The 24,431-nt window shown below is 39.2% G+C and overlaps 1 protein-coding gene across 1 annotated transcript in view; it reads left to right on the top strand.

Annotated features, from left to right (window-relative positions):
- The window catches only part of LOC122651824 (probable U3 small nucleolar RNA-associated protein 7), a 31,157-nt gene extending 9,777 nt beyond the window's left edge, over positions 1–21,380 (top strand). Inside the window, exons 6-8 of the mRNA XM_043845375.1 lie at positions 388–455; positions 7,081–7,129; positions 20,284–21,380. Of these exons, the coding sequence (XP_043701310.1) occupies positions 388–455; positions 7,081–7,129; positions 20,284–21,309 (1,143 nt within the window). The 3' untranslated portion in view covers positions 21,310–21,380. The remainder of the gene's footprint in view (positions 1–387; positions 456–7,080; positions 7,130–20,283) is intronic.
- Positions 21,381–24,431: the final 3,051 nt, after the last annotated feature.

Below are 24,431 nucleotides of genomic sequence, written 5' to 3'. Positions count from 1 at the left end.
CATGAATGTAGTGTCTCATTTCTGGTGGAGGCAAGATCTAGAGTTTTTATGATCCTTAAGAAAACCAAGATTTTCCCTTTGCCTGATGCAGAATTCTCTCTTTTCTAGAGAAAGAGAGGGAGGGGGAGGGAGAGAGAAAGAGAGATATTGTGTGTGAAACATAAGCCAACCCCAAGAAGTTGAGGCAAGGTTTTTTGAGTTGGGCTGGATGTGTAAATGAAGTAAATGCAATTAGAAGGAAAAGAAGAGTTTCTTAAGGACTATATTTAGTTGTGTTCATTATTATTATTCAGTTCCTTTCACTAAGGGTTCTTAGATGTATTCTATAAACCCCACGTATGAGTTGATGATGGATCTTATACTTTCTTATGCATTGGGTTCTTTCAGGTTAGGGAAACAGTTCGTGATATTGTTTTCTTGCACAATGAGCTATTCTTTGCTGCCGCGCAGAAAAAGTAAGGTCCTTCTCTGTTAATAGTGGAAGAGGTTCTTAGACCATATAGATCATTGTTTGCTTGCAAATAATAGTTCTATGACAATAAGAGAAAATGTTAGTGTCAAAAGATTGTCAATGGGTGCGATCCACATGAGCAGACATAAGTCCCACCACATGATTTGGTAAATAATAACCTCATGTTACATTCTACCCTGTAGTCAGAACGCAGTTGAGAATGTTATGTATTGGGCATGGTATGACTGTTGTATTGAAGAGTTCAACATATTGGCTAACAGAATTTATGTCATTGGTTAGATAGCAAGGATGGTTGGTGGGACTGTCTTTCTTCACTAGATGACATTGACCCTTTATTTTGACTGAGTGTACTGATCCTCATAGAAATCTTCAGTACTTTCTGGTTAGAAATGTGCTGTCTCCCTTGAGTATAAAAGTAAAGATAAACACATTTAGTCATAGTTGTCAGTTGTCACGGCGTCCAGGTGGTCCAAGACGTTGAGGGGGCCTGAACGCATGGCGCACCAACAAGGCACCTGCCTAGGCAACATTAGTTGTCAAGGCACCTGGACGCCAAGGTGTCGCCTAGGTGACCAAGGCGCCTTGACAACTATGCATGTAGTTGCTAAGCTTTCCCAATAATTACTTGACCATATCATGTTACTGATAATCATCCCAATACTTGTTGAATCCTAAAGAGTTAACAAGTTAGTTTCCGTGTTGATTCAGGCATCCATGGGTTGTCTAACTTGATTCAAGATACTTGTAAGTAAAGAATTAAGGAAATTTAAACTATGATTTAGCAAAAATAGTTTGAAGGTTTGGGACAAGAAATGGGATAGGAAATTAGGTTTGTAATTCGGGGAAGGAAATTGGATTCCAAAAACTCTGAAGGCAAAACAATGAGCACAGTAGGGTTGAGAATAATAGAAATCACGAGATAATGAGATATACAAGAATGAAGTGGGAAAAGAAGAAAAAATGGTGATTGATTTTCATAGGAATTAACCTGTAGAGGTCATGTTATCCACAAAAATTCCAAGGATACATCACGAACAATAATAGTAGTCCACCTTCAAAATCTGAGAGCTCCTCAGAAACTAATTTCCCCCCTCTTAACTGATGGTGCATCCTTTTTTAAATAAATGTTTAAATAATAGGGGATGGGATATCCATTTAGCTGTAATACTTGCTTAGTGACATTATGTTGGATTCTACCTAAACTGTAACTTAAAAGGATAAAATCCAGTTGACCTAAACTAAAACTGTAGTAGACAAAAATCCAGTTATAAACTGATACCGTTTTGGTGTTTGGATGTAATTCTTTCAAATCAGTTTGAATTTATGAGGTGTTGGCATCATTAGTTATTGTTGGCTGAAAAGAACCTTCAGATGACACCAAACATCAAAATCACCCAAAATTTATCAGTCTTGACCATTGTTAAAACGGGAATGGAAAAAAAACTTGTTTGGTACAGCTTGTTTAAAATGGCTCAGAATTGAACGGGACGGTAAAAAATGCAGTCAAACATTCAGAGAATGGAAAAGAAAGGGACCGTAAGAGTTTTAAACGTTTAGATTTGGAAAATACGGGACCAAAATAAATATAATATACATAAATGTGAGGCCAACTCATGTCTTATTAGTTAACTATTAATATTTGATGTATGTGCCATAGGCCTATGTATTTTAAATTATTTTTTTAATGAGAATCAAGATTTCAGTTTTTTTTTGGTTTTAAGTGCCATTTTTTTGCACTGAAAAAAAACCTAAGTTGCATTTTAAATGTGTTTAAAATAGATTCTATTTAGAGTAGCAAAAAAAAGAAGATTCAATTTACTTACAAAAAAACAAATAAACAAATTTTATTTGTTTTTCTTTTTTTTTTTTTTTGCATTTTTTGCCGTATTTTTAGGATCAATATGGAAAACAGGAATATATATATATATATATATATATCAGAGGGTGGCAAAAAAAACAGCATTTAAAACACGTTTTAACTATGGTCTTGACAATAGTAAATTGGCCTGGGGGAGAAATGATGGAAAGAGTATGCAGACAGACAATTCAAATTCTCAATATACAGTACAAGGCAACCAAAACTAAGTCCAAGGATTAAACTGATGTCACACATCCACAATTAAATTGACTTTCACTGAATCCAAATGCACAAAATTAGTATGCCCCAAATCACACAAGACCTTTGGTACCCAAACTAATAGAACAGAAAAAATTGACATCATTATCCTAAGGTGGAAATACCGAAGAAGACTTGTTGCCCATCTTCTCCCCCCTCCTACTCCCTCCCTTTTTTTTTAATGCTCTTCAATCCACGGTGATCTTGCTCCACACATTTTATTACTTTTTTTTCATCATGGATCTTCAAAAACAAACCAGTTGAATTTTGTTGCCGAAAAAACTCTTGGAATGTGATTTAAATTAGCATGAATACTATATGACTGATCATATGACACATGCAGCTTCATAAATTCATCGTAGTATTTGTTTGGGATGGTGAAATCATCACGTTGTTGTGATGGCCAAAATCTGGTTTTGCTTTGATCATCTCTTGGATTTGAAACCAATTAAACAATAACTAGAGCTTCATCTGGAATGTCCTTGATTGCCTTAGTGTTGTAGATATTTCTAATCAAGATATTTTTGGTTCAAGTGTTTTCGGAATCATACTCGGATCACAATTTTCATCTCTCAGAATTTGACTAGTTTCTGACGAGAATAACATCAAAAGTCTTCTAGATGCAATAATTTTGCCTACTTCATGCAAATGAATAAATTTTGATCATTGAATTTTTTTTGTTAGATAACAGAAAAATCTTATTAAGAACAAAAAGGAGAAATACATGATAGAGTTCAAGATTTAAGAAACTACAATAACAACAGAAAGCTGGAGGCCTAAACAGCAAGATATGGGGCAAATCCATAGGATGGGGCCCAAATACAATGAAACTCTACCCATTCATTGAAAATTTATCTTGAAGAAAGAAGAAGTGATGGAAGTAATTTGCACATCTCAATCTTAACCTCTTGAAATAAAATATAAACAACTCAACCTAAGACTGACTACAATTGTTTGATAGCCCTAAATAACAACAAAATGGACTAGAGTCAAATCCAAGGCTGAGCAAAAATTTTAAGCTCAAGATACCTATGATGCAATATTTGGGCACCGGCAGCAATGCCAAGAGAAGAACTTGTGGTTTCAGGAACTTCAGAATTCCTAGTTTCTCGATGAATCCTAGTCTCATTGGAAATCGTATTCCTACTCTACTATGGAGTTCTATTTTAGTAGAGTTCTGTTATTAGTTTCTTTTCCTATCTTGATTATGTTTATGTCCTAGTTTAGGCTTGGGTTAGGAATCTATAACTCTATTCATGTAATGAGTTGATTTTCTTTCATTATGTCAAGTCCTAGATGGTTTAGGACTCCAAATACAGTTGTTGGTTCTTGAGCCAATTTAGGAGTTGTTTTATCTTTTATTGGTCAATTGAGGAGCCAGTTTGATTACTAGTTGGTTTAGGTTATTTCTAGTTATGTTATGAGTCATAGTTTTGGAGTCTAAAATCTAAATAATTTTGTAACCAACCAATAAGGCATACAAATTTTATGATGAATAAAGTTGGCTTTTTTCCTATGTTTTGTGTGATTGAGAATAGTTTTATGAGATGCAATGCAACCCTTGGTGAGATGCTAAGGTAGGATTGGTGGGAGTCCTATCTAGTTCCAGGTGAGATGCTTGGTCCATATCCTTCCATCTTCCTTCCATTCTTGTTCTTTTATCCATCCATCAGTTCAGGTGATGCAGATTCATCATCGAAATGGGCTTATTTCTTTAGAAATAAGTCTAGGGTTGGGTTATATGTATGTTGGGCCTTTGATCCCATGGGTTTTCTATGTAATAGGCTACTTTTATGGGCCTAAAATATGGGTAATTAGGTTGCATACGGGATTAGCTGTTTTAATTCCTTAGTTTTGATTTTTATGTAATTAGTGGTCATGTGATCACTTAAGTGATCATGTGACTTGTTTAAGTGGTCATGTGATGTAAGTTAGGCTGGATTAGGATTATATAAGTCCAGCCAGGTTTTGAGTCTATTTTTTTTAGTATTTTAGTTTCCTAGTCAGTTTAAGTTACCTAATAGGTTAAAGATTGGGTTAGGTCTTTCCTTTTTAGAGTAGAAGTCTATTTTTAGTCTTTTATATAAGATTGTAAGGGGGCAAAGCCTTGGACACGAATTTGATTAATAAAAACTCAGCTTTTGCTTGTTGGCTGCCATTGTTGCTGCTCTTGTGCTTCTTGTGAGTGTGCATTCTTGTGGTTCTATCAAGGTGGAAAGGGATTGGTGGAATCCGATCGACTCCTTGCGCCGTGACGGCTGGGAGGATCCCAATTCGAAGGTGGTTCTATCCTTCACTTCTGTCCAAGCTGCTGTTAGTGGATTTCTGCTGTAACTTGTTCATTAATTTCTTCTTCTAATCCTCTACTCCCTTCCCCAATTGATCCCCCTTTATTTTTGTTTGAATTCCATTAAACCCTAATTCCATTAAACTCTAGATCTTGCTGCTCAGCCATATTTGTCCATTAAAACCCTAATCCCCTCATCCTTCATTAATTTCCCCAAAACCATAGTCGATCCAGACTTACTGCCCAGTTTTACAGAATTTTCAAAACACTTAAAACTCTATAATACCTACATTATTAGAGTCCTATAAACCTACCTAGCCATACCTCCTAAGCTCGCCTTCCATTATTCTAACCGAAACCCTAGATTTGACCTAAAACTGCAATTCTGTCCTACTGAAACTACAGAACCAACAGCCCCTTAGTTCCTTGTTATTGGTTCTGGTTTAATTGACTTCTAGTAGGGCTGTACCCTATCTAGAACTACATTATCAGGTCAGTATTTTGAAGACTTCTATTTTCTGTTCATGTTTAGATTGTTGCATTTTACTGCTTTTTGGAGTTCTGGCATGCTGATTCTTGTTCACAAGTCTGTTTAAACTGTGCCCCTGTTCTGAACTTAAAGATCCTATATTTACACAGATTCCATAAATCCTTCTCTCACTAGGATTTTCTGAATTCTTTAATTTCATGGCTGATTTTCAATTCATGGTTAATGTTTTCTGTTACAGTTCCTAGTCACTGTTTATCCACCGTGTTGTCTGAAGTTTCCTGAATATACTGGTTTCTATAACTGTTTTGAACCTTCCTACCCCAAGTAGGAGTAACCTATAACTTCACATCTGTCTATCAGATTTGAGCCAGATTTTGGCAAATCATTTTTCTCCATATAATTGACCTTCGACCAGCTTTTGGACCATGTATGAATCATTTATTTGCTGTTATTAAATTTATTTTTAATTCTAGTTTCTAATCCTGTCACTGTGATTCTAGTTTTCAATTGTTTCTTAATCTAATCCCTTAGGCTTCTGAAACTCATCAGCCCAACATTCCCTTCCCTACCCAAGATGAGAGAATTAGTGCGGCTTTTGGTTGATTCCTCATCCGATTCTACTAATCAGAAAGCATCCAGCAAGAAAGCAAAAACTTGTTTGGGGGCTGATGCAACCAAGTAATGGCTGAGCAAGTTCGACTTGTTGAGCGGTTGAGCCTGTTATAGAGCTTTGCAACCACAGCAGCTGCCAAACAATAATTCTCCCGTACAGGATACTCCACTAGATGAGAGCTTTGAATTTCTATCCTATTTAAACACTGTTGACTACAATTCTCCAATAGGAACTTTTAATGAGGCTTTGCACCATCTGAGTCTGAAAAAAGTGATGTTTCCTGGTGGTTATGACTGTTCAGGATGCATATTTTATAGCTGTGCTTTATTGTAGGGGGTGCTGTCGTTTTTCCTTGGGCATGCGTCCTATGGTTGTTGTGCAACCCATTATGTGTTCTTAACATTTATTTTTAATTTCTTGTATTAGGGCCTGGCTAGGGGTGCCAAAAATCAGATCTATCTGATTGAACCAACCTGAATCAATCGGCCGAACTCGGCAGATAAGACACCGAAACAGACCTTTTGAAATGAAGCCAGAAAAAACTATAAAATTCAATATTCTTTTTTATCATTGTTTCTTTTATATATGTGAAAAAATGAACGATAATAGTCTGTAAAGAAACCGATTGTTATCTATTTCATTTTGGTTTTTGTAGACCGAACACCTTGTCGGTCCGTTTTTGGTTTGATTGATATGCAAAAACCTGAAAAATCTTAACCAGACTGAACCAACTGTTTGATACCCCTAGGCATGACATACAAGCTGAAGCTAAATTATGCATTTTTTATACATAATAACGTGTGTTGTCATTGAATTATGTTGTAATACAAATTATTAGATATAAGTCACAAAGCATCAAATGATGCTACTTAGTTCTGAGACATTAGTGTAACTTTTTGGAGCTACCATTTAGGTTTTACTTCATCATAAATTTAGTTAAACTGCTTAGAAGTGTTGCTTTACGGGCAGCATCATCATGTATCCATCATCCTGTAAAAGATATTGAGATTTATTTTTGCTTCTATCAATATTATGAGTTTCCCCATTTAAATTTGTGCATCTCAATCTGAATTAGTTCACTTGGTACTTTTGACTTTGTCAGGTATCCATATATATATAACAGGGATGGTACAGAACTTCACTGTCTTAAGGTTAGCATTCTGCACCAGGATATGTTGCATTTGTGCCGTCCGCTCTTTTTTTTTTTCCTACAGAGTTCCATACCATGTCTTGAAGTTATGATGGTGTTAAGTAATTATGGTGATGTTTTAGTAGTCATGGTGACGTTTATAATTTATGATAGTGGTTAAATATGTGTTTATGAGTCATGGTGATGTTTCTAATTTGTGGTGAAGATTAGTTATGTTTAGATTATGTTGAGGTGTCATTTGTCAAGGAGTCTTTTGGAGTTGTAATTTCACCTTATTATAAAATAAAACATACTACCCTACAGTTAGAACAAGAAGTCTAACCACGGGCTTTTCTTTTCATCACTGATCCTAGTTATCAAGATCAGATTTGTCACATGATATCAGAGTGATGAAGAAGAAAACAAAAAAGATCTCCTGTGGATGCTGTTCTATTTTGCTTCTACATTCTTTATTGTTTTGTGCTTGGTGAAACCCTAGTTGGATAAGTATGAATTAAAAACTAGGGTTTCTTGTGTTTGTTTATTTCAATTCTTCCCTGCGTGTTGAGTGTTGATGTTGTGCTGTTTTGATCTTCTTGCTGTTGTTACTGCTGTTCTTATTATCTACGTATGAGGTTCTCCTTTGCTGGTAGATGCTGTTGATGGTTATTATACTATCGTGGAATGATTATATATATCAAATCTGAATCTTTTTCTGCCCATAGCGGAATCCCGGTAGCTCCTTGAAGTTAGGAATGAAGTCTTGGAGTCGTGGCTCCTTCTCTTCTAAAAACTCAGGTGGGAGATCACAAACTTTATGTGATCAACTTCAATGATGCAGCTCCAAGAAGGAAGAAGAAGAAGAAGAAACCCTGAAGGAAGAAGAAGAGCAGCCTTGACTAGGCTGAATTTCGTTGGAGCCTTTAAGAGTTTTTTAGTTTTTTTAGTAAGGGCAAAACAGTCTTTTTATTATGTTTTATTTCTCTTAGTTCCCCTCCATGATTTTAGAGGGATAGGTATATTATAAACAGTAGGATTGTGGGAGGCTCCCCCACATTGATATTTGAAAAAAGACGGTTATTGCTGCTGGCCGATTGCTACTGCTGCTGCTCCTTGCTCTTCAAGAGTGTTTGCATCCTTGTGGGTACATCAAGGTGGAAGGGTAGGTGGAATCCTGCAACTCCTTATGCCGTGACAGCTGGGAGGGTTTCTCTCTGAAGGTGGCTTCATCCTTCTTCAAATCAAGCTGCTGCTGGTGGAATCTAGTAGTAAGTTTGCTCTTTAATTTCTGTTTTTCCATTCATTCTCCGTCCCTATCGATTTCCCTTAAACCCTAGATCATCTAGGTTATTTTTAATACTCCTCTCCCATCTGAATTCAATTAGATTCAGACCATAGCCCCATCACACCCCTGCCTATACTCGATCTCAGTTGCTGCCTCTTCCCATCACTCTAAACCCTAATTCCCCATTAATCACCATAAACCTAAGAAACCCTAATTTCTGTTTAGGCCCATTCAGCCATCAGAAATTCCCCATATTGCAGCCGAACCTTCCCCCTAATCCCCCTAGCACTCAATCTAAACCTCAGCCCCTGAATCCTACTTTAAACCCTAGTTTTTGTTGTTTTTCCTAATTCTAAAACCCAAAACCCTAACCCTAATTTCTGCAGGAATTCAAAACTGATTCAAATTCAGATATTTTTATACCATAATGACCCCCTAAACCTGCATATTACAGCCATATAAACCCCATTCCCAAATTCCCATCCTAAACCCTAATTTTGCCCTAAAACAGCCCCTAATCAGCCCTAAACAGCAGGCTTGACCAAAGCTTGATTCCCATTGGCTCCTAGTAGGATTATCACCTATTCTAGGACTACATTAATTTGGTATCAGAGCCATGGATGAACATGGCAATCCGGTGCTGCCACAACCACCCGACCCTATGGCAGCAGTGTTAGAGATGTTCCAAAAACTTACTGCAGATCAGAAGATTACAACTGATGCAATTATGACTAGATTGCAACAGTTGGAAGGACAGAGAATCCCTCCTGATAGGGACAACAACCTGCCCATAGAAGAAGACAGGTACCAGCCCCATTCAGTGATACAGAGACTGCCTGACAGAGATGGGAGCCCTAGAGATGATTACAGGGGTTATAGAGATGGACACTTAGGTAACAGGGACAGATTCAGGATTGACCGAGATGACAGGAGTGATAGAGATTATTATAGAGATCGTCGGGACAGACCTAGATATGCCCGTGAACCTTCTCGGGAACACAGAGATCACCACCGAGGCTACAGAGATAGAGATAGAGAAGACCGGGACAGAGACAGAGGTCGGCAGCCTACTTTTGAGGAGTATATGAGGTCCTACTTCACTAGAGACCAGGGTACTAATCGACGCTATACAGGCAACCAAAAAGTGAAGCTTGATTTGAAAGAATTCGATGGTAACTCTGACCCCCAGGTATTTTATGATTGGCTTGCTGCAATAGAAGATTATTTCGACTGGTATGATCTATCTGAAGAAGGGAAAATGAAGTTAGTCCGCGCTAAACTTGTCGGACTTGCATGTGAGTGGTGGAGAACTGCTGAACGAGAGATGGACTTTAATGGTACTGCACCTTGCACTTGGGAAGACATGAAATATGACCTAAGCAAGCAATACTTACCAAGGCACTTCAGGTCTCAATTGCAGGATAAATTCAACTCCCTCCGCCAAGGAACCATGACTGTAACTGAGTACATGAGGCAATTCGATGCTCTTTCTTCTCGTACTGGCATTAGGGAGGAGGGCATCCAAATGCTTTCCAGGTTCAGGTTGGGTCTATCAAGTGAGATCAACAGGACAATTGGAGTGGTTGACGTTGCAGACGTTCGAGATTGTTTTGAGAAAGCCTTGAAGGCAGAGGAACTATTAGCTTCAAGTAAACAGCCAGGTTCTACTTCCAAGCCGGCCTACATCAACAATAGCACCTCAAAACAAGGTTCCTCCATAGGCAGTACCTCTCACCCTGCTGTTCCCCCACGTGTGGATGATAAGGGCAAGGCTCTTAAGGGCCGAAATGACCCCTTCACTTGTTACTACTGTCAAGACAAAGGACACATTGCTAGGGACTGCCCACATAAGAAGAAGCCCATCAACGTGGCTGAAAAGGAAGAAGTTCAAGGTGAAGACGACGACTGAGGCACAAATTGTATTCACCCACTCCCTCCTGATGATGAGTATGATGTGGCTAATTATCTTGATGATGATGAGTTACGAGGTGTCCATGTGGTATGTCACAAGAAATTAGGGTTTCCTAGGTTTATGGTGATTAATGGGGAATTAGGGTTTAGAGTGATGGGAAGGGGCAGCAACTGAGATCAAGTATAGGCAGGGGTGTGATGGGGCTATGGTCTGAATCTGATTGAATTCAGATGGGGGAGGAGTATTAAAAATAACCTAGATGATCTAGGGTTTAAGGGAAATCGATAGGGAGGGAGACTGAATGGAAAAACAGAAATTAAAGAGCAAACTTACTACTAGATTCCACCAGCAACAGCTTGATTTGAAGAAGGATGAAGCCACCTTCAGAGAGAAACCCTCCCAGCCGTCACGGCGTAAGGAGTCACAGGATTCCACCCACCCTTCCACCTTGATGTATCCACAAGGATGCAAACACTCTTGAAGAGCAAGGAGCAGTAGCAGCAGCAATCGGCCAGCAGCAATAACAGTCTTTTTTCAAATATCAATATGTTGGGGAGCCTCCTACGATCCTACTATTTATAATATACCTATCCCTCTAAAATCGTGGAGGGGAACTAAGAGAAATAAAACATAATAAAAAGACTGTTTTGCCCTTACTAAAAAAACTAAAAAACTCTAAAAGGCTCCAACGAAATTCAGCCTAGTCAAGGCTGCTCTTCTTCTTCCTTCAGGGTTTCTTCTTCTTCTTCTTCCTTCTTGGAGCTGCATCATTCAATGTCATGTTCATTGAGTCTTCTTCACTTGTATCCTCGATCTCCACCTCTTCAAACTCCACTGTAGTGTTGAGCTTCTTGGGATCTTCTGCTTTGTGGTCCATACTCACCTCAGTTGTTTTTTCAACCCCCTCTTCAAGGACAACATGCTTGTTGATGATTTCTTGTGGAGTGTTCTTGACCGCAACATCATCTATCACCATTTTAGTTGTGTCTACTTTGATGTCTTTGACATAGACCTCTTTGGTAAGACCATCTACTTGTTGCTCTTCCATTTTCACAACTTCAACGGCTGCCACGGTAGCATCCATTGGAGGCGGATGGTAGAGCATTAAAGGGGAACAAATTTGGCTTCAAACTTCTGCTCAAGAGCGGTCATGCGGTTTAATAAATGTTTCAAGTTCTCTTCAACTGGAAATATATTTTGGTGGTAACCTTGTCGAAGAGAGAGCTTTCTTTGGATATGTTCAGGTAGGTATTTGTTCTCCAACTCATGCTTCATCTCTTCCCAAGACCTAGGTGGCTAGGTTCACATCTTCAAACTCTGAGCCTTTCTTCATACAATATCCACCATTCTCTAGTACGACCAGTCAATTGCAAGTAAACAAACCTAAACTTCCGTTCCTTTGTTGGGTTGTTCCACTCAAAATATTCCTCAAGGAACAAGTATGGATCCATTTGTCCAGCAAAGTAAGGAACTTCTGGCTTCATCTTCCTTGTAATAATATCAACCCAACAAGCACGATGTTCTGTTCTCATATCGGATGAATGGCCAGTCTTACTATACAACTATTTGGAGATCAGAGTCGGCCACCTTAGTGATAGTTTAGCTTTAATGTAAACCAGGGCCAAACAAAAATGCCCCTCCAACGCTATGGTTCAATGCGAAAAAACATAAAACGACCCTCACTTAGAATGCTTATCCATGCTCAAAGCCGTCATTGAAGTAGGGCGAACTACGTTGATATCTCAACGGGTTGGTTAGGCCAATAGTGGACCTTGTTGCAGTTGCAATCCTCGCTTTATTTAGTAGTTAGTCTTCATTATGCAATCGGGTGGTTTCACAGCCATATGCTTAGTTATGTTGGAACATGTTAAAAAGAATCTTCCGGTGAGCAAGTCAACCCAATACATTATTAGGTTAGGGAGCTGTATTTGAAGTCAAGGGTTCCCACAATTCAAATCCAGGAACTGAGAACAACTTATTAAGGGATTGGAAATGAGACCTGTCGTCCCAAACAACTGATTTATCGGCTTCGAAATTCCCACGTTGCCCCAAAGCTCCAGACAGGACCCACGAAGATTGTGATGACGGCTCATAGTTGGATCTCACTATGAAACATTCGAATCAATCGGACCCAACTATATTTTAGAAAAAGAGTTATAATCATTGCCACGTTCCAAGTGAAGGAGGATACACCTAGCGCTCGACCTTGGGCATGGGAACTTATACCAAGTTAGTTGAATGACCCGGCGTTTAGAGCATAGCTCTGAGGGAAGTGAGTAGCGACTGATGAAAAGTCTTTATATCATAGTTGACAAGGCGATCCAAGGCGGTGTAGGGGTGTCTAAGTGCTTAGGCGGTAAGGCGCCCGCCTAGGCGGTCAAATCCTCAAGTGTGAATTCCCCCCCCCCTCCCTTTTCTAACATCAATAGATCATACCTTATATCATTAAAATTTTATATTAAGCCATCTCAAGTCATCAAAAAGACAAACCATACATGATACATCAAAATTCAGAAACATCATAAATTAATTGAAGTATTAAAACAAATAATTGAATACCAAATTACCAACAACAACAACAACAAACTCAGCCTTATCCCAACTTAATGGGGTTGGCTACATGGATCCAAACAAAACATAGTGAGGAAAACAAAGTTCTAACTAAACAAAGAATATACAAGATGGGAAAAGACGGTTGGGGAAAGAAATGAGCGATGAAAAAAAAAGACAGTAAGAGGAAAGATGCACAACCCGGAAAGAAATGAGAGATGAAAAAAAAAGATAATAAGAGGAAAGACGCACAACCCAGCATGTCAGTAGAATCGCGTCTAAATGGGGTCTACAACATGGATCCTTGCCCTCCAATAGGCTCTGTCTGAGGTCATACTTGGTACATGACCTAGACTATGCAAGTCCTTCCACATCACTTCTCCTATGGTCATTTTAGGCCTGCCCCGTGCTCTTTTAGCTCCTTCAATTGGGATCATATCACTCCTCCTTACTAGGGCTTCTGTAGGCCTCTGTTGAATATGACCAAACCACCTTAAATGACTTTCTCGGAGCTTGTCACTGATCGGGGCAACTCCCAAGTCTGCTCTTATACGCTCATTCCATACTTTACCCTTTCTTGTTTTTACACACATCCATCTTAAGATTCTCTTCTCCTACACAAAGCTTATCAATATGACACTTCTTAACTGCCCAACATCCTGCCCCATACATCATGGCCGGTCATTCAACAGTCCTATAGAACTTTCCTTTCAGCTTTAAAGGAATACGTCGGTCACACACACTCTGGACGTACCTCTCCATTTCATCCATCCAACTTTAATTCTCTACGACACATCATCCTTTATGTCACCTTCTTTATTTATGATTGGCCCCAGATATCTAAAGTAGTCACTTTGTGGTATCTCTCTTTCCTCAATTCGCACCATATCAATATCTATCATAGTGTGACTAAAATTACACATCATATACTCCGTCTTCGTTCTACTAACCTTAAAGCCTCTAGTTTCCAAGGTTGACCTCCAATGCTCTTGGTTAGCCTGTCCATGATAAGCGTATAAGATAAAGACTTAAGGATGAACCATGATGTAATCCAATTGTAGTTGGGAATTCCTTGCCCTGACCTCTCATAGATCTCACACTTGTCACCATAGTTGTCAAGGCGTCGCCTAGGCGCTGCTTAGGCATCCAGGCGGATTTCTAGGTGCCTAGGCGGCTACCGCCTTATTGTAGGGTGCCTTGCATTGGTTTAATTGGTATTGAACCAGGTTCTGGCACTCTTTTATGCCAAATATCATTTAAGTAATTTTTTTACATTTACTTAAGATATTTTTCATAAATAAGCAAATGCCCCCCTATTTGAATCCAATAAAAATAGTTAAATAAAATTCCAAAAGGATAAAAAATCAACCCCCAGTCCAAGAACAAAAACTGGATTTTTGGCGGCAGGTGAAATTTTCAACTTTCGAATGCTGAGGTTTTTCTCAAATCTAAAAATTCAATACATTGCTAAAAACCAAAAGTGCGGTAAAATATACATTTGTTTTGATATCTAAAAAAATATTTTCATTTAGAGCGATTTTGAGAGCATTCGAGCACACTAAATTAGGTTTGATCGGAACATAACTCCTTCAATACAAATCAGATTTAAGCATATCTTGGATTTGTTGGAAAGCTGGTTTTGTGCTCTACCTAATACAAAAAGTCTCATGTAAAAATAAAATCATTTGATCAATCAAATTTCTTAGAGAACAAGAACATTTCTCTAAATCGAGAGCATGTTAATTACTTATTGATACCATCATATTTTCTAAGAACAATATAAACCAAATGTGAGACTAGGTATACCTGAAAATAACCAATTTCAAGAACATATAAACAAAATGTATTTTTTTATTGTTTCACACATATAACTGATATATTTATTTTGATTGTTTCACACATATAACTGATATATTTAAAAAATAATACTGGAATGCGATTTAGGCCGCCTAGGCACCGCTTAGGCAGGACCTCGAATGCTTTGGATCGCTTAGCGCTTTGACAACTATGCTTGTCACCATGCCTTCATACATATTTGTAATTACATCTACATATTTACTCAACACTCCTCTCTTCATTAGAACATGTTGGATTAAATCTCTAGGGACTCGGTCATAGGCTTTTTCCAGGTCAATAAAGATCATATGGAGGTCCTTCCTACTATCTCTATATCTGTCCATCAGCCTCCTCAATAAGTATATAGCTTTTGTCGTGGATCTACCTGGCATAAAACCAAATTGGTTCACCGAGATGTCTCTCTCTTCTCAAATAGGCTTCAATAACCTTCTCCCAAGTTTCATAGTGTGACTCATTAGCCTTATGCTTCTACAGTTATTACAGTTTTGGATATCACCTTTATTTTTGTAGATCAGGACTACAATACTTCTCCTCCATTCATTTGGCATCTTCCTTGTTTCCATAATCATGTTAAACAGATTGGTTAACAAATAAGTCCCACAACCTCCTAGGATTTTCCATACTTCAATTGGAATCTCATATGGGCCTGGTGTGCTGCTTGTTTTCATCTTTCTTAAGGCTTCAATAACTTCTGCCACAGTAATCCTTCATATATATATATATATCTATGACAAGTGTCTTGTTGAAAAATGTAATCGTCCAAGTCATTTCTACTCGACCTATCTCCATTTAGTAGGTCACGAATATACTCATCCCATCTCTTCACAATTTCCTCATCTTGCCAAAACTCTTTCATCAACACCCTTTATACACCTCACCTGATCGAAATCTCTACTCTTCCTTTATCTCATCTTAGCTATCTTATAGATAGCTTTTTCCCCTTCTTTAGTGTTTAGGTTGAAATAGAGATCCTCATATTTCTTCGCCCTAGCCATCCCCACTATCTTCCTTGCTTCGTTTCTGGCCTCATTATACCTCTTTTTATCCTTTGTTTCTTTAGTCCTTTACCAAGTCTTAAAACACCCTTTCTTGGTCTTAATAGCTGCTTGGACCTCATCGTTCTACCACCAAGTCTCCCTAGGGGCCTGACGACTACCCTTCGCTTCCCCTAGCACATCCTTGGCAACCCTCTTAATACAAGTCATCATCTCGTGCCACTTCGCATTTATGTCTCCATCAAAGTCCCACTTTCCTTGAATTAAAAACAATAATGCAGCAAAAAAAAAAAAAAAAAAAAGAGGACATAATGCCATCCAACTAGCACATATCACTGACCAGCATTCTCTTATTTAGTAATTCACTAAGTCCTAGAAGAAGCATCGTTACAGTGTTACACCAAAAAAAAAAAAGAAGGTAGAAGAAGCAGCATTGGTAGCATGAATGATGAATCTTGAATGTGCATCATTAGTTCATTACCAAAACACAAACATAGAAGGATAAGAAGCAGCAGCAGCAGCAGCATGGGACCAAAGAGAAAACAAAAAACAGAGTAGAAGTCTAGAAGAAGAAGCGGACGTGAACAGGGGCAGGGAGCAGCATAAGAAAAAAAACAAAGAAATACAGAGAAGAAGACGAAGACGTGAGCAGGGGCTGGGAGCCGGATAAGAGAAAAAAAAAATGAAAAACAGAGAAGAAGACGACGGGAGCAGCATAAGAAAAAAACCAGAAACGAAAAACAGAGAAGAAGAAGAAGAAGACGTGAGCAGGGGCAGGGAGCAGCATAAGAAAAAGAAACGAAAAAGAGAGAAGAAGACGACGACGAGAGTAGGGGCAGGGAGCAGCATGAGGAAAAATAAAGGCGACAAACAGAGAAGAAGAAGAACACTAGTACACTAATTTACTAAACTTGCTGGAGCCGGAGTAGCAGGAAGAAGACTCGCCGGAGCCAAAGTAGTATAAGAACACTTGTTGGAGCCGGAATCAATGGTTGTAATCACCGATTCCAGGGTTCTGGATTTCTCCCAAGCACGCGAGAGATGAGATCGAGGGTTTTGGACATGAGAAATGGGAAAGGGCTTTTATAGGCTTGATCCAATGTATCTCAGTGTAGATACTCCATATACACTGGCCAATGACAAGTTAATAAATTGAATAACTTGAAATACATAAATATAAAGTTAAAAAATAGATAAAAAAAAAATAGACTCAGAAAAGCGACCGCCTTGGACACAACGTGATAAAGCATTGCCTTAGCTGCCTAGGTAACCAAGGCGGTCGCCTTTCTTAACTCCAATAAGGCGGCCTACCACCATAATTTTCCGCCTGGACGCCTAAGTGACGCCTTGACAACTATGCTTTTATATTCGAATGCCTTTCGAAGCTAAACCATAGATGGAAGAACCCTTAACACTCCTTGCCCTAATTGGAAAAATGGAAGGATGGGAGTGGGATATTACTGAATGGAGCTTCGGAATAAAGACACTTTCTTCGTTGGGCAAACTTACTTGTTTCCAAAGGGAGGCACTCGTTGGGACGAAAAGCTAACGTTCGAGTTAACCCAAGCTTAGTAAAGCTTTAGCTTTCGGAACAATCCAATCATATAAATATTGCATTAATTGCTATGCCACTCTTTCTTTTATATTGTTCTTTTTGAGTTTTCGCCATTGGTTACTGGTCAAGCCATTGGAATGGAATAAGATACGAATCTCTGGTTTTGAAAAAGCCTCTCCACTTACTCGTAACAGGCTTTCCCTCTGTAGAAGACTTCTTCTGAATGGCATAATTGTCTGTAAATGCGCCTCAATCTTTAAAGAAGACTGACTGCTCTTCCTTTAGGATAGGTCTTTCAGAGCCTTCTTTCCTGATCTACGACCACCATCTACCACCCTCGCCTGGTGGTCGAGCAGATAAAAGTAACCCGCTTCGCCCTTAGTGACTTCTGACCTAAGTAAACTAATATTGTCACGGGTTCGGGTCAAGGCGCTCAGGTGCGCATACAATTGTATAGACTACACCAGTACAGAGGATTCGAGAGAGGCGTGATAAAACCAAAGTGCTCCAGCCAGAACCATGTTTCAGCCATAGCACTCTACATTGGATGTTATATCTTATCTATCCACTGAGTGGATCGAGACCAAAGTCTACAGGACACCACATCGAATGTAACTCGCATTGCGCTAGTGCCTAAAGGTTGCGGCGCGCTCCGAGTCCGTACGAGATCATAACACTGAAACATAAGACCATTGGAAAGCAATTAAAGCAGTCTCTTTGAAGACCCTTCCAGGACTGGATGGCGTCCCTGCTCAGGTGTTCACCACAGGATGTTACTAGGGATCAGGCTCGCCCTTAAATGGGTTCTATAGATGAGGTCATGGCTTCCTCAATTAAGCCAAGAGATCACCGGCAGGCTAAATCAACATGGGAGGATCTAGATGCCATAGCAATTCAATTTCCAATGAATGGTCTTGAGGACAAGACCAAAATTCAAGGGGAAGGGAATGTTACATGCACGTGAGGAGTCTTACGGGTTGCAAGTTGGGCGGGGTCTGTTAGTAGAAGTTGTTAGTCATTAGTTAGTAGAGGTTGTAATTAGCAGGAAGTAGTGGATAGTTATTGAAACGTGGGAGGAAGTTATTGAGGGTTAGTAGTTATCATAACTATGTACGTTGTAATGCCTTATTTAAAGGGGCAGCGTTAGGAGGATAGACTTTAAACAGTGGAAATCCTATTTTATCTCTCTTGATGTTATCTTGAGAAGAGGTTGGCTACCCCCCAATAGGCTCTGATACCTAATAATGTAAGACCAGTCCTCAACTCGATCATTAAGAACTAATTTCACAGTAGAATCAAGGTATTGACAACAGGAGTTTTTAACACACGGTTCCAACTATAGAACAGTAGGTAATCAACTTAACAGCAATTTGATGACAAGGTATATAGGTACTTAGGCTAATCAAAAGTCTGAAACACCGTATGGACATAAACACCCAAATATAAAATAAAACAGCAAATAACCCCTACTGTCACAGAGCAGGATGGGCTCTAAAACTCAGGAAAACACCTTGACTCAAAGATGTCAACTTACTAAATCTGATGGAAAATCCAGCCCAGTCGAGAGTGGGAATCTTAAGGTGGATCAACTCTTCAAATTTCCAGTCTATTCTGATGGATGGGCTATGAGATGTGGAAGGACTTCAAAATTAGTAAGTTAAATTTCAAAATAGTAACTCACGGCTCTCAGTAACACTCAGCCTTTAGATGGGGCTGAACTCCACATCAAAGGAGCAGTTCAAGTAGGGGATTACACCCTCAAAATCTGAGACGAAACTGCAGGACAGATCTGGAGTTTTGTGGACTTGAAGAGATTGCAGTTAGGAGACTAAACAGTAGTGCCGCAGGGTTGGAATATGGCTTCAATATGAGATCCTTCTTGTGGTTCGATGTTGTACTTCTTCAGTCAATAAACAGCAGCATAACAAGGATAAATCGCAGATGTACAAAACAGTAGTCTAGGAAGAAGGATAGAAGAGGGGAAAGGGATTGTTTTTAAATTTTTCTATAAATAGCTTGTAAGAGCCATTTGGCTCCTCACGAGTTTGACGAATAAAAAAATTGAGCTTTTGCTTCAATGGTGCTTTGCAATTCAGTACTTCAGTAGAGGGTGGGAAACCCTAGGGAACAGTGAGATACTGGTCCAGGTTGTTGGTGGGAAACCATTGGTGATTTATCTTCTCTTTACTCTGTTTTCTGTCCTTCAATTAAGTGTTTCTGCATCTGTTTCTATTCAAGCTTCTTGTTATCTATTTAATCTGTGTTTGTGTAGGATTATCACCTCTTTTAATTGCTGATTACATATTGTTCATACTGAGAATCATATCACAGCCAGAACCATCTTAATTTGACCTAGCGGATACTCTGATTTTGATGCCCTTTGATCAGAATCGAGATTCCTTGTAGTGAGGAATCTGTCCATCAGATTCATCCCTTCTTTTGGGGTTACAAAGTTCCTCTCAAGAGGCACCTTCGACTAAGGTTTGGTGCTGATCAGATCTACCGATCTGATTATATGATATTTCTCCTAAATCTGCCCTGTTTTTGAACCTGACCTGAAGTTTAATTATTTTCTCCAGATCTAAGCATTGGATCTAGTTTATGTTTTTGGGATTGAAAGGGCCAACCTAGATTGACACTTGACCAGAATTGGAGACTGATCAGAGTATGATTTTCGGCAATTAAATTTCTCCTGTTCTTGGCTTGTGTTTCAGATTTGAATGTTGATTGGTTGTGATTAATCTAACCCATAGGTCATTGCTGTATTCTGGTGATCACCTATTCTAACTGTTTGTGAGTGTGGTTAAAGTTTGATCTTCATCTGAGAGGGTTGACTTATGTTAATGTTTTTGATTTGGGTTACTGGGATATTGTTAGAGGGGTGTTTAGCCTGAACTTAGGGTTCATCTTAACTACCCCCCCCACCATGCAGCCACCATCATGATTCTACTTGGGTTTACTGTTTTCTCATTATATTGCAGTTACTCATGCTTATCAGAAACTGATGCTCCTATTATTTCAGGAACATGGTGCAGCGGTAAAACTTCAGTTTCTGAAGAACCACTTCCTCCTCGCATCAATAAACAAATTCGGTCAGCTTCATTACCAGGATGTCACGATGGGTGGAATGGTGGGTAACTATCGGACTGGTCTTGGCCGTTGTAATGTAATGGAGGTGAATCCCTTCAATGCTGTTGTAACATTGGGTCATTCCTGTGGCAAAGTCACCATGTGGAAGCCCACCAGTTCTGCTCCTCTTGTTAAGATGCTGTGCCATCATGGACCCATCTCTGCAGTCGCCTTTCACCCCGGAGGCCATCTAATGGCTACAGCGGGCATGGAGAGGAAGATAAAGATTTGGGATTTGAGGAAATTCGAAGTTCTCCACACGTATTCAGGCCATGCCAAGACATTGGATTTCAGTCAGAGAGGCTTACTTGCTATTGGAAATGGATCACGCGTACAGATATGGAAAGACTCATCTGGAGCCCAGGACTATGGCCGTTACATGAGTCATTCAATGGTAAAAGGTTATCAGATAGGAACTGTGTTGTTCCGACCCTATGAGGATGTTGTGGGTATTGGGCACTCCATGGGTATATCATCCATTCTAGTCCCAGGATCTGGAGAACCCAATTTTGATTCCTGGGTGGCAAACCCATTCGAAACTTCTAAGCAACGGAGGGAGAAAGAGGTGCATTCTCTTCTGGACAAGCTTCCACCAGAGACAATCATGTTGGATCCCACTAAGATAGGTACTGTGAGACGAGCAAGGAAGAACGAAAAACCAACAAAGCAGGAGAGAGAGGCTGAGATGGAAGCAACCGTTGCTGCTGTGAAAAGCAAGACCTTCAAGAAGAAAACAAAAGGGAGGAACAAGCCAAGTAAACTGGTGACAAAGAAGCAGGAAGAGGTTGTAAGAGCCAAGAGGCCTTTTGTGGAACAACAAATGAGGGAAGAGCAACAGAAACTAAAGAAGCAGAGAATAAGTGAGGACAACCAGCTCCCCAAATCTCTGCAGCGGTTTGCTCGCAAGAAGGCAACATGATTTGTTGTTTTTCTTATTTTACATGTTAGAACCCAAGTAATTTATCCTTCCCAGCTCCCCAATTTAGGAGGTAAAAAAGAGGCAATGTTTGGTGGTTTTTTTTTTTTTTTTTTGGGGGGGGGGGGCGGGGGGGGGGGTGGGGGTGTTTGGTTTGGTTGGGGTTGGGTTAGGATTTGTAGCTTTTGTATAATTACTGTGCCAGTTTCAAACAAAATTTTGACTCCATCTAGTTTAATTTCTTTTGCCATGAATTTGTTGGCATGTCTGGTGAACAATTCAATCCAAGTATCCAACATGGTCTTTTCTTTGGTAATTTGATACCTATCACATGCAATCCAATCGGTTGTATCAGTACCGATCTTCATAAAAAAAGACCTCGTCCGTATCATATTGACAACTTCCATATTAATCAGGTAACGATGTCGGTCACTGCTAATGCTGATATGGATCTGTATCAGATATTTCATTTTTAAAACTGTGTTCTAAACAAACTAGGACGGGAACCTTAAGTCTTCTAAGGGTGCAAGTTTGGATCTGACGGCCCGAGCCCGCCCTAATCCTGAATAGGGCCTGGGTTGAGATACCTTGATCTTGAGGGCGGGTCAAGATTGGGAACTTCTGGCCCTGAGTCAGAGCCGGGTTGGGCCTGGGCTCGGGCCCAGCTAAGTGGATTAAGGGTTGGGCTGATTTTTTAAAAGGCCTGGCCCAATCCGACCCTGTTGCAGCCCTACCAGTTAAGAACCTACAAAGGTTGTTGCATAATCATATTATCTGTCACATGGTTTTCTTCTATTACAACATTGTCACACTCCACTCCATCAACATCCATGGCTACCTAGCTGTGTGGAAGTCAGTTTGGAAGTTGCAGGTTTTAAGTACCCAGACATTGATCTTTATTCTTATTAAGACCAAGGCCGATGCCTTCATTAATGGTAAAAACATTCATTTATTTATGTAAGGCAATTTTAGTTCCTCTGCAAGTACGATCACCTGCATGGAATGGTCAGATACTAACACCTGTCCTTTTTTTCTTTTTATAAATACCCTCATCTTAAAGAGAAGAACCACGGATCCAAAGGAGCTTTAAAGGCCATACTTCTTAAAATAATAAAGTGTGCATATGCCAAGCACCTATGTGGCACTTTCAAAAAAGTCTATCCACTGACCAATCCTTTGGACTGAGCAATGTCAAATCGCAAGACTATGGCCTAGGAGCGATCGGACTCCTCGACGGGGCAGAGGTGTGCCGGACATCTTCTGCCGTAACACCAGAGCTCGTCATGTGAATGTGGTTCCATTTAGATGGTATGGATTGATGAAGCACAGCTGAGCATGGTGCACGTGTGATGGACAAGAGAATTTCTTAATTTTGAAATCCGAATTTCTATGTTGATTGGCACCATACAAATGGGAGTTCATTCACGTGGCAAGCTCTAATGCTGTGCTTGTGCGGTAGAGGAGCTCGATCATCCGGGCCGGGAGTGGTTCTTCATTCTAATGAATGAGACAGGTGTTGACACCTGAGCCATACACATGTATCTATCTCTTGAGGATGACTCATGGGGCCGGGCTAGCTGCTAGAATGGGACTCCTGTGGTTCCATTGGTACTTCCCTGTGTACATTTTTTCTTTCTTTCATGACGACAATGATGCTCCATGCTTCACCCATTTGGTATTTAGTTCATAAATATGATCTAATGGCTGACCTCATTCTATCTTCTTGAATATTCCTTGAACCTTCCTAGCTCGATACCTTATTGTGGTTGATATGGATAACAATAACCATAGATAAATCTGTTTATCATATATATATATATGAGAGAGAGAGAGAGTTTTTTGTTTGGGAGTGTGTCCTCTGTGCGCCAGACTGGCGAAGGTCAATTGAAGCACGAGGAAGCATCAACATGGGCAAAATTTTCATCTTTCATGGAAGGTGGGATGGTCATTTTGTTGGGGTCTATGTCTTGATGACACAGGGGCCACATTCTGAGATAGGCTGATATACAGTGCTAGAAGAATTGATGTTTAAAACTAACAACAATTTCTTAGAAGTTGTTTTTATAGATTGGCAAGTCTACAAGGTATCTCAAGATTAGAACTAAGTACTTAGAGCCCAAGGTCTTGAACTAAGGATCACAAAGTGATCCATGCCATCCATTCATTTTTGGATCTAAGAGTATTTTAGCCATCTGATCAGGTAGGGTTCCATTAATTTGGTCATCCGATCATGCGGTTCTATTAATTTTAAGGGAAGTAATTTTCTGTCGGGGAGTGTGGTCTACGTCAACACTCCCATGTGTCTATCTCTCTCCTCCTCAAAACAAAGGGACAAAAGTGTCTTTTCATATGGGGAGGAGAGAGATAGACTCATGAGAATGCTGGTGTAGACCACACTCCCGGACCTAGTTTTTTCCCCTAATTTTAATGTACAAAACAGTGAAACATTACCTATTAACTCCACTCCCTGCACTTTAATTCATACAACTTAAATTATACAATAGGAATATTTATGCATTGGTGGAACATATGATTGAGATGGGTGAATAAAGTCAAGGATATGAAATAATAAAAATTATTTTTGTAATCATAATCGTATAAATATCTTAAAATCTTATCAAATATGATAATTAAAATTTTCAAATAGATTCTTTATCCTTATCATATTTTCCAACAATCCCATTCTTTGCAGAATAAATGGATAAGGTGGCTAAGTATAATTTAATGAAATTTTCACTTATTTTTCGTGATAAAAAGTATAAAGTATTTTCCAATATTTATCAAAAAAGTTTCTACCAAAAAAAAAATGTATATAACATTACATTTTATAAAAACTAATTAAACAAATATATAAAAAAATAAAAAAAACAAAGAATACCACCCATTAAATTATCTAACAATAAAATCTAATAAATATCAATAATAAACAAAAATATATAATTCCATATAAACATTCATTTGTGGCTATGCCTAATATCATATATTTATTTTTCAATTATTCATATGTTATAATATATGTATATAACATGGGAAAGAGAACGCCATCCAGTCGCACAGCGCAAGGCGATGTGTCTAGAGAAATCAGGTGGCGTTCTTCTCCCATATAATATATATTAATTAGAAGT

The sequence above is a fragment of the Telopea speciosissima genome, chromosome 2, assembly GCF_018873765.1.
Source record: "Telopea speciosissima isolate NSW1024214 ecotype Mountain lineage chromosome 2, Tspe_v1, whole genome shotgun sequence".
NCBI classification, from domain to species: Eukaryota; Viridiplantae; Streptophyta; class Magnoliopsida; order Proteales; family Proteaceae; genus Telopea; species Telopea speciosissima.
Note: the sequence above shows the minus strand (reverse complement) of the source record. Positions and strands in the feature narration are given on the sequence as shown.